The 12,079-nt window shown below is 34.2% G+C and overlaps 1 protein-coding gene across 3 annotated transcripts; it reads right to left on the reverse strand.

Annotated features, from left to right (window-relative positions):
- Positions 1-2,338: 2,338 nt before the first annotated feature.
- On the reverse strand, positions 2,339-5,035 carry LOC112750255 (UDP-glucose 6-dehydrogenase 4). 3 transcript variants are annotated; one of them, XM_025798887.3, is made up of 2 exons: positions 4,748-5,035; positions 2,339-4,115 (listed from the first exon to the last, which is right to left on the reverse strand). In XM_025798887.3, exon 2 carries the CDS (start codon positions 4,075-4,077, stop codon positions 2,635-2,637), a length of 1,443 nt encoding a protein of 480 aa, XP_025654672.1. In that variant the 5' UTR covers positions 4,078-4,115; positions 4,748-5,035; the 3' UTR covers positions 2,339-2,634. The 3 variants fall into 3 exon arrangements, with proteins under 3 accessions (XP_025654672.1, XP_025654674.1, XP_025654673.1); XM_025798889.3 differs by having other exon boundaries at positions 4,244-4,835; XM_025798888.3 differs by having other exon boundaries at positions 4,603-4,834.
- Positions 5,036-12,079: the final 7,044 nt, after the last annotated feature.

The raw sequence follows: 12,079 nt of genomic DNA on the forward strand, positions 1-12,079 counted from the left end.
GCATCACAATCTCTGACTTGGAGCAAGTGGGACGAACCACAACCCTTGCTACTGCCCAGGATCTCAAAACATATATTCGTTCAGTTTAAAAGCAATCATCATTGTTATCAAATCTCAAACATTAACCTGGAGCAAGCGGGATGAACCACCACCCTTACTACTACCCAGGTATCACAAATACACATTTATTCAAAACTCCATAATTAAATTCATTTATCATAAACATCCTTTCCCGTCTCATACCCGGAGCAAGTGGACAACGCCACTGCCTACTACCCGGGGTCACACATCACATTTCAACATTTTCCATTATTATCCATTTAACACATTCATTCATTAATCATATATGCTTTTATACTCAGCCATAACCAATAATGGCTTTGCCATAACCCGGCAATAACTCAGCCATCCGACTCATGGTTCAATCAAGAACCAGCCATTCATCAATAAATATAGCCCTTCGGCTCATGGCATACACGGTACTTCCACCGTCATCCTCCATATCTCATATAATCATCTTTGATCATCATTGATCATAACTTTTTCCCTTGCTTCACTCGCAAGTTACCACATTCCCTAGCTCCTTTCTTATTGCTAGGCATATCATAATGATTTAATACATAAGGGGTGAGATCGGAGGCTTAAAAGCATGAGATTTGGCTTTTAAAACTCAAAAATCAACTTTAGCATGAAAACAGGGCCACGTGTACGCGCACTCCACGCGCACGCGTGGATAGCCACAAAACTAATTGACGCGCGAATTGAAAAATAGCCAAACGGCGCGTATGCGTCGGCCACGCGTACGCGTGGGTGCACTTGCGCCCCAGGCACAAAACTGGCACAACTCTGGCACAACTCTCGGGAAAATGGCTGGGCATTTGGTGCAGCGCATCGACGCGCCCGCGCACACCACGCGCACGCGTGGATGGTGCCTTCTAGAAGAACGACGCGTACGCGCCAAATTGTAAGGCCCACATCGGTTGGAGAGGGGAACGAAGCATGCCTTATAAGGGTGTGGATACCTCTCCCTAGTATGATGCATTTTGACGAGTGAGTGTGGGGGGCTTTGGCCATCATCCCTATCGTCAAAGGCAAAACCGTGAGGCCTTGTGTGCCAAAGCGGACAATATCGTGCTAGCGGGTGGTCTAGGCTGTTACAGATGGTATCAGAGCCAGAACCCGGATCGATGTGCCAGCGAGGGCGCTGGACTCCCTTAGGGAGATGGATTGTAAGGCCCACATCGGTTGGAGAGGGGAACGAAGCATGCCTTATAAGGGTGTGGATACCTCTCTCTAGTATGACGCGTTTTGACAAGTGAGTGTGGGGGGCTTTGGCCATCATCCCTATCGTCAAAGGCAAAACCGTGAGGCCTTGTGTGCCAAAGCGGACAATATCGTGCTAGCGGGTGGTCTGGGCTGTTACAGTATGCCATATATCTGCACCCATATATCCATTATATCATGATTCATCTCAAATATGGACTCACCTTTTGACCATTCTTATAGGTTCATCAACTGACCTTTAATGCACCAGTGATCTCCTTTGAGGATTTGTCTCCCTCTCCCAATATCCTTGAAGCTAAACAACATGTTCCTGCCCACTTCCGTAATGGCGAGTCCTTTAGGGTTGCCCCATATATCAGTAATGGCATTCTTATATGCTTTGAGATTCATCTCTTTTTGATATATGATTTTTCCAACCAAGTTGAGGCAATCATCATTAAAGCCTTGTTGCTCCAGTTTTTGGATCCGTATAGTTTTATCTTCAATAGACTTCATTTCATATGTTGCCATGATCTTTGCACTTTTTTATTCTGATAGCTTAGGCTAATGTATATCCTGTTGGTTTGTTTTTTCGAGATTAAAATGTCTGTGAGACAGGTTTGTATGATGTTTGAGTAAATAAGAGTGAAATACAACTTTCTAATAAAAAAAAAAAATTTGTTTCAGAGAACTCTCATTTTATGAGAGACGCTCTCAGTAGAAAGAATTTTGGGAGCTTATTTCTTAACTCTAAAGAAGTTGAGGTCATAAGTTAATGGACCTGAAAGAAGTCCACAAAAATTTTTTTTAATGTTATTGTGAAAAATGATAATGTAGAGGTTATTCAAAGTCAGGTCTCATAGAAATTAGTACAATTAAGATAAATAATTTATTCTCATGTAAAGAGAACTAAAAATGAGATTGTTCATGAATTAGCTCAAATGGCTCTAACCAGTCTGCGAATGAGTATGGATGGAAGACGCCGCAACTAAAATTTGTAATCTTGTGCTGTTGGACACCATTAGTCTTATTCAATTCGTGAAAGAATGTTACCTATTTATACCGTCAAAAAAAATAAAAAAGATATTCATTGTATAAAATTCCCTCATTAGTCAACTTATTACATTCAACCAGATCAACAAATATCATTTTTTTTTTCTTTTGCCTATAGCTAAAGACAATATCTTAGGCAATTAGGTTCCTCTAACAAATAGCATATAACACCTGATCATATCATACGTAACATTAAAGAAAATACAATCCAAAAACATAAATCTAAACTACATATATAATATAGTATCGAATTCTCTCTATGAAGGATACCCCCCTTCAAATTCCAGCTTCCAAAATGCAAGAATAGGATGATCCAATTTAAGCCACTGCCGGCATGTCCTTGAGCCATGAATCTAGTGGCTTTCCAACAGAATAAACAATGAATCCAATTTCCCTGAGCTTGTTAGCATCAACAACATTCCTTCCATCAAAAACAAATGCAGGCTTCTGCATGCTATCATAGACTTTCTTGTAATCAAGCTTCTTGAACTCGTCCCATTCGGTGAGAATGCAAATTCCATGTGCATCCTTAATTGCTTCATACGCATCCCAAACCACAGTCACTTGCTTGTTGTTGGTAGGACTAAGTGGTTGGAGATGTGCAGGGTGGTCCCAGTCGAATTTCTTCATCGAAAGATCCCTTATGATCTGGTCTTCAGTTACCTGCGGATCAAATATGCTCAGCTTTGCCTTGTCGCCCAACAAGCCCTTGCACACATCGATCGCCGGGGTCTCCCTGGTGTCACCAGTGTCCTTCTTGAAGGCAAAGCCTAGAATGGCAATCTTCTTCCCGGAGACAGTGTTGAACATCGAGGAAACAACTCGGTTCACGAACCGTGTTTTCTGGTAGTCGTTAACCTTGATCACCTGTTTCCAGTAGTTCGCTACCTCCGGAAGGCCGTTGCACTCGCAGATATAGACCAAGTTCAGTATATCCTTCTGGAAGCAAGAGCCGCCGAAGCCAACACTGGCATTCAAGAACTTTGGTCCAACTCTAGAGTCTGTCCCTATGGCATGGGACACCTGGGTGACATCTGCGCCGGTGGCCTCGCAGAGCGCAGAGATAGCGTTCACTGAGGAGATCCTTTGGGCCAAGAAAGCATTGGCTGCGAGCTTCGAAAGCTCAGCAGACCACAAGTTGGTGCAGAGAATTCGCTCCACAGGAACCCAATGAGCATACACATCCCTCAAAGCATGAATGGCCTTTTGGCCTTCCGGAGTCTCCCTGCCTCCGATAAGGACTCGATCCGGATTGAAAAGGTCTTTAATAGCGGTACCCTCGGCGAGGAACTCAGGGTTGGACAGGATTGTGAAGTTGATCCCTTTCCTGTTATGAGTTAGAATCCTCTCAATTGCCTCAGCTGTTTTAACAGGGACAGTTGATTTCTCAACCACGATTTTGTCTGATTTTGATACATCGGCAATCATCCGAGCCGCACTCTCCCAATAAGTCAGATCAGCTGCCTTGCCAGCTCCGAGACCCTGAGTCTTGGTCGGGGTGTTCACAGAGACAAATACTATGTCGGACTCGGCTACATGTTTCTCTACATCAACGCTGAAGAAGAGGTTCCTTCCTCTGCACTCCTTCACCACTTCATCAAGGCCAGGCTCATAGATTGGGAGGTGCTCGCTGTTCCAGGCATTGATTCTCGGTGCGGCGATGTCCACGACGGCTACCTGGATCTCAGGGCATTTGAGGGCAATAACTGCCATGGTTGGCCCACCAACGTATCCAGCACCAATGCAACAAATCTTCACCATTTTTGTTTTCTTTTCAGTCCTCCTGCCTCCGCAGAACCCTGCATCACACACATGACCAAAACCAAAACACAATATCAAAATCAGTACAGAACAAATTGCAAATTCACTCTCAAAATGTTTGAACAAGGTAAACAAATTGTACGATCAAAAGTTAAAGATGTAATACATGAATAACACAAGAACACGCTAAACGAGATCTGTAACTGTCATTTTGAAACATGGAATTTAGATCCAGATGAGAGTTGCATTAGAAAAATACAAAAATATATGAAATGAAGTTAAATTAAAATTATTTAAACAAAAGTTAAGCTAATCAATCCCATTCTTATCCTAGGTTTCTAAACACAAGAGACAAAATTCCGGAATCCGAGATAAAATCTAACGGCAACAGATGCATCACAGAACAAAACGATTCCCAAACACAAGCACCAAAGAAAGAGAGAATAAAGACAAAAAGGGCATTTTAGTAAAAACAAGAATACCAAGAAGAGGAAAAAAAAAAAAGAAAGGGAAGAAGAAGCATACACGATATGGGTATGAAGAAAGGAAGTAACTTGGTGGATAGGAAAATCAAAGTAAATGAAATGGCAGAAAGAGCACTATAAATGGAAATGAAGAGAAAATGAAGGAAACATTTCACCACGAAGAGAAGCAAGTTTGTGGTCGTTACCTTAACAAGAGAGAGAGAGAGAGGTTGAGATAGAAAGTAGAGAGATCTCAATGTGAAGAAAAATTCAGAGGAGAGGAGGGAACGGGAGGAATGAAGAAGTGAGCACGCGTCAGAGTTTATAAAGAGAGAGAGAAAGGGATGAGTCATCAAATTCATACTTTCATAGCATTTGCAATTATTATTAGAATTTTCATTTTAATAATTTATTATTTTCTTATTAGTGGAAAACGGAGTAGGTTTGTGAGACAGTGACAAAAGTGAGATCTAACAATAACTCTTTCAGACCCAAAGTTTCCGTGACAAAAGCATTATTTATTGCCATTCTACCCAACACGTTTTCATACCGCGCTTCTCTCTTATTTTTTATTTTAGACTTTAGATATTTTTTCATATAAAAATATTAAACAAAACTCAATGAATAAATTTTTAATTTAATCAAGTTGCTCTCCAAAAGAAATTTTGTATTAAATTGGCATATAATTTTAACTTTCTATATTTTCATTGACAGATTGTCAGTATGAATTATTAAGTAATTTGACCATATTAGACTCAAATAATATGTGTCTGGCTGTCATTAAAACTTAATTTGATAAAGTGTTTTAAAGAGAAATTTATTTTTTTCTAACGTATAAGTATTTTATTTTGTATTTGGTAAATTAAAAAATTTATGTGTTTATATTTGTAGTTTTTAAAAGTTAAAATACTCTTAAAAGTACTTAAGAGAGAATTTTTTAAAATTGGTTTGTTCTTATCAAAATTAAAAAATCTAATATAACTTAATATAATTTTGTACATTAATTACTAATCAAATTTAATTCATACATTAATATCTACTAGTATTTTTTAAAATTTTAAAAGCTATTTCATAAAATACACATATTGTTGCTTTTGCTTATTAAAAATTATTTTTAATTTAATTTATCAAATACAGATTCTACAACTTTTAAAATATTAGCTTTTAAAAGTTAACTTTTATAAGCTAGTTTTGAAAAATAAAAGTTTTACCAAAATAAACCTAAGTTGATAAAAAAAAATTCAATAAAAAGTATCTTTTTTATTTTTTTTACGTATTTAGTAAATTTTTAGTAGTAAAAATAAAAAAATAAAAAAGTAAAAAATATCTTTTTTCAGAAGTTACAATTTACAGTTTTTTAAAAAGTTATTTTTTTAAAAAATATTTTTTATAAAATAAATAAACAAAAAAATATTTTTATATTATTATATCCAAACATAATTGAAAAATAAAAAGATATTTTTGTATAAAATATTCAAATATAAAATTATTTTTATTTTTCTGTAAGATTTTTAAAAAAAAATAATTCAAAATCTTTTAAAAAAAAAGTTCATCGAAACAAGTCTATTAATATCATATACTACCAAAATAATGTAGAATTGCACATGATTCTTGTGCAACTCAATTAAATATGAGATAAAAAAATTTTAAAATAAAAAAATTAGTAAATTAAAAAGTGAGAATTTAATTATTTTTAAATTAAAATTAAAAGATTCTGATAAAATTTATAAGTTTAATAATAATTAAATTTTTATTTTATTTTTTATAAATTTTTTTACTTTAGAAAAAAAATTTAGAGATAGGAGACCATAACACTTCGCATTTACTGTTAAAAATGACAAATGCTGCTTCTAATTAGACATGGTAATGGGTACTTACATGGGGGACATGCCCCCTGCCGCCGCCTCTATTTTTAGTTCCTATTCCTGTCCTCTTTCCGTGACGGGTAACGGAGACCCTGTATCCGCAAGAAATTGGGGACTCCATGAATATCTGGAGATTTTTAAAAAATTAAAAAAAAATTAGAAAAATAGAGAAAGCTAAATAATCTTCTGTTATCATTACAAACATCATGTCTATAATCTCCAAAAATATTGACAACAACAAACATTTAATATCAAACATTGGTAGTTATTGTCTCAATTCGAGGTTCTTGTTGTTGAGATTGTGGAGGGTTTTCGGTATTTTGATCATTAGTGGCTATAGGTTCTTCCGATGGAATACTTTTCTCAAGAATGTTACTCAATGCATTGGAGGAAGACATTCTGACAATTCTAAAATGACATAATCACAAAAATAACAAGAAATCTCAAAAACTATAATCACATACATTGATACACACAACAAATCGATAATCCACAAAAATAACAAAATTATAATCACATACACACAAAAATCCACAATAAATCACATAAATCAGAATCAAAGATTATAACAAGTTATAATTAGCATAAATCCACATAAACTATTATTACAATGCTACTGTAACATTGCTACTGTAACTAATAAAAAATTAGAATCACATAAATCCACAATAGACTATTATAACACTGCTATTGTAACTAATAAAGAATCAGAATAAAAAATTATAATTAGCATAAAAATCATAAAAATTAAAATCAGCATCAGAAAGAATCAGAATAAAAAATTATAATTAGCATAGAAATCATAGAAATCTGAATTAGCATAAGAAATATAAATTATAATTACCCTAACTCCAGAAATTATAACAAATTTTTCAAAAATCAAAATCAAAGTTAATAATGACTTACCCGACGAAGAAGATGCACAAACCAGCGAAGAACAGTGAAGACCGACGAAAACGCAACGCAAAGAGGCCAAAGATGACAAACACTCCAAGGACGCACTCCTTGCTGCGATGAGCGTGATAGTGACCTCAACAGGTGGGGATGAGGTGGTGGTGAGGGGTTGGGAGGTGGTGGTGAGGGGTTGGGAGGCGGTGGTCGACAGTGTGCATGCTTTCATGAGAGGACTCAGAGGAGAGACTGAGGGTTTGACGAAGAAGAGACTGAATTTGGAGAATGACGGCTAGGATTATCTCAATCTCATATATGTTATATATATAGCAGAAATATTTTAAAGTTTTTATATATATGAAGATTTAATGGTCTCTATAGAGTAGGAACCTCTATTTCTGCCTCCGTCCCATTTATTACATGGGCCTGTCCTTCGTCTCCGTGAATAAAAAATTATTGTTATATTTGTTTTCTAACAGATAAATCTTCGCAAGTACCCACCTCAAAAAAATTTTTTGCCATGCCTACTTCTAAAGCTTCTTCTCCTTCTTTCCTCGTAGTTTGATCTTCCGGACCTTACTTCCAATAATTACTAGTTGATAACATAATCAATTAATCATCCATGCAGGCACTCCGTGAATAGCAGAAAGATGAAAATGCTCGTAAGAACAAACGTAAATTGCTTAAACATTTCGGAAAAAAAATTTCAGAAATCAAGTTGATTAAACCGTGAATTTAGAAATCAAGTTAAAAATTTACTCAAATTTTAATTATCTTTTTACTGCTAATGATGTATTGAACGAAAAAGAGAAAAAACAAATGGAACATAAAAGAAAATAGGCAAATAATTTAATTAAAAAAGATATAATACACTTGCTTAAAATTATGTAAAGTCAAGAGCGTTTTAATAATTTTCTTAGTTAATATGCGCAAATATAATTGGACAATCATTTTGAACTGAACATTACTCACAAATCAAATTACTTACTAAAAATTATTTGTACAATAACAAAAAAAACTTGAAATCAGCAAGATTATAAAATATATTTTATGTATTAGAACAAATAATTTTATAATTTAGATCATTCATATTAAATTACCAAAAATATATATCATAATACAAAAGTGTACTTGTATTCATAAAAATAATTAAAGAGTTGTCTTAATTTTTTTTTAATCAAAGCTTCTGTATTATTAATATAGTTGAATTATGACTGCTCTAATGGGAAAAGAGCTATAGAACGACTTCGGTGTATTGGAGACCGAAAACCTGAAGTTACTATTTATATTTGAGTGTGGCACGCATTAAATCCTAAACCCTACAAAAAATAGTATCTCTAGTTTTATCTCATTTAACTCCAATCAAAAGTAATTATGATTTATTCAATTCAGCATTTAAGACAATAAATGAGATCACCATTATATAAATTATTTAATGTGGAATAACATAATTTTTTATTATAATTGATATATATGTATTGCCCACAAATAAATTAAGAAATTAATAATTTTTCAACAATCTCACACTTGTGCTATACATATATTCTTTCTTGAGATAATCACATTTTATAAACTTTATATGCACATCTGAATGTTATTTTCCCAATTACTTTAACAATTTGATCCGTCTCATATATTAGTTATGGAATTACCACAATTTTTATTGCATTAGTGTCATGATTGAACCACGATAATCACCATATTAATATATTTAAAGACATAGATCAAATTTGGATGAGTAATATGGAAACTACATGCTAAGTGATTTCGTGCATGTCTATTTTCAACTGGTCCAACTTCAAAATTTTATTAAGATCAAATATGTAACACCCTTACAATCAGAATGTCACGCTTCCAGCTGCGCCATTTTGATAGCGAGGAATATTACGACGACTCTCATATGTTTAATAATAAGATAGGAGGCCTTTAATTCGAAAACCGTATCGCTGTTTTCTTTGAAGAACTGAAAGTTCTTTTTCATTTTCAAACATGCATATATATAACCAAATCTTTGTTCTCGTCCTCCATACTAAGATATATTATAAGGCCAATAAGTTGATTCGATATTTCACTATCAACCTCTTGGCCTAAAAAAAGGAGTCTTTCTCTATAAAGTCAGTTGATTAGGATAAGATTTTATCCTTTAAGAGCCATACATGCATCTTTTGATGCATACGGTTATATATACCAAACTTCGTACACAAGTAACTTACAAATAGTATAAGCAAACATATCATTACAACTTCTATCCCTCTTACAAAAATATATTAATAAAAGCAAGGAAAAACTATAATATATATACAATAATATACAACACAATCAAATTCATAGAAGGAATTCTTTAAACTCTTTGTCCGTCCTAGAAAGAAAAATCTGTAGGGAGTGAAAATATCGTCCTCGCTGGTTCTCAATAGAGAATTTTTAAGAATTGTCATAAGAGGATATGTATAAAGAAAATTGATTTCAATTGCAGTAATTATTGTTCGTCTTATGAATCTATTCAAATATCAACATATAAATAAATCCAAAAATCCAACTGTATATCTTGAATTTATAAAAAGTTCCATTCTCGAAAATTCACATAACATTTAATATATACCGAAGGATCAATCAATCCAAACTCACCAATCATGACCTCCGGCCTAAACATAATCACGGCCTCCAGCCCAATATAAACACAACCTCGGCCATTGGCACAAAATATAAACAGTCACGCCCTCTGGCCCAAAACATAATCAAACCACCACTTCAACCACCATCGTCCAAACCAAACAGTCACAATCACAAATAATAAAATTCAAACACAATCAAGAGCAATTACAGCAAGTATGGCAATTAGTAGTTACATAGAAATATTCACATAGACAAACCAAATTTAATATGCACACCCAAACAATGTCACATAGATGCATATGATGCATGCCTGTCCTATTAGCCATGAGCTCACGTGTCGGTTAAACTGACAGAATCTGACACACCCAGTAGCTAACCCGGATATCGTCACTCTACACAAAGGGAATCCTCAACCTTCTAGGAGGGAATCCTCAACCTCTTCATCCGAGAGAGACTGTGATGTAAAAATAGGGAATTCATAACCTAACTCGTTCATACCACAACCAGAAATTGAATCAAAGGGAATCCTCAACCTTCTCCATTCAATTCCTCGATGTAACAAGAGAGAAAATCCTCAACCCCGCTTGCCCACCATAATAAGAGAGGAAATCCTCAACCTCAGCTTGTCTATCACAGTAAGAGAGAGAATTCTCAATCTCAACTTTCCTATACGCAAGCGGGACAAAATTACCGTCCTCACCATATCAATCCAAAACTAATTTCAATCCAACATAGTAAAACATAACCAAAATTAGAATCAACAATATAGAATTGAACTGAAGGGAATCCTCGACCTTCTATCCAACTTTTTGGTGCGACAAACGAGGAAATCCTCAACATCAAGCTTGTCCACCGCACCAAGAGAGAAAATCCTTAACATCATCTTTAATTCAGATAAATTCAATAAAAATTATTTTCACCAAATCAAAAGTCTCAAATTAACCTCGATAATCCATTCTTCAATTTTGTTTGAAATCCTCCAAAGCGTAACTCTCAGATTTGAAATAATTGCACAAAGCCCACTTTCAACTTTATTCTCAAGTTCAATAATTTTTCGAGATCCAAAATCATCTTTCTTCACCAATCAAATTCAAATACTTTGAATTCACCAAAACTCCTCAAAAGATGATTCTTTAATCAAGCTCAAAACAAAAGTCTTTTCATATCAAATCAAACACAAAACATAATTTATTTCTTAAATAAATCAAACTCATAACATGATTCTTTTCTTAATAAATTAAACTCAAAATAGTATAATTCTTTTCTTAAATAAATAAAACTCAAAACATAATTAATTCTTTTCTTAATAAATTAAACTCAAAACGAAATCCTTTTCTCAATAAATCAAAATCAAATAATATAATTCTTAAATCCAAATCTTCCTAAATAATCACTTCAAATGAAGTCTCCAATTTTCATAAAAATTTCGGTAGCATCTTCTCTAAAATTCAAACTTTGTCACCCTTCAAGGGTCCTAACTAAACCAAACCAAATATCTCTCAACCGTTCGAATAATTTCTAATTAACTAATATCATAACAATACCAACTCAACTCAAGGAAATCAACAAAATCCAGAACTCAAGCAACCAATCTCATCAATCACAATTTAAACCAACTTCAACCAAATTGATCAATAAATCAGAATTGTTAGCCTCCTCAAATAGTTTCAAACCAAATTGGATATACAAATTGGATTTCCAAATTTGGAAATCCAATTTGTATATTCATATTCAGTGCAACTCATTTCTCAATATGAATATACAAATTGGATTTCCAAATCAAGCTTTCATTAACTATTACAGCGCTAACTCAATCAATCAAGAATGCAATCAAATAAATAATCACATTCTTTCAAAATAACTCAGTCTATCCATAAGACTCACAAAATCACCAAAAATATATTTTTGCATCAATATCAATTTATAACAATACTTGAAAATAAAACGAGCTTAGGGAAAGTGCCCATACCAAGAATTGCGACTCAACTACATGACAACTCTCCTTTTCTCTCGGCACGCAACAGTAGTAGCCGCAAACACAGCTCCATTCTACTTTCGCGGTAACAACAATGACTTTAATCGTGACATGCAATAACTAAAACTCAATCCTATGGCAAACAACGCCGTAAAACCTCAGCATAAGATAACAGAACAGTTACTAAAAGGGCT

Source organism: Arachis hypogaea, chromosome 15 (assembly GCF_003086295.3).
Source record: "Arachis hypogaea cultivar Tifrunner chromosome 15, arahy.Tifrunner.gnm2.J5K5, whole genome shotgun sequence".
NCBI classification, from domain to species: domain Eukaryota; kingdom Viridiplantae; phylum Streptophyta; class Magnoliopsida; order Fabales; family Fabaceae; genus Arachis; species Arachis hypogaea.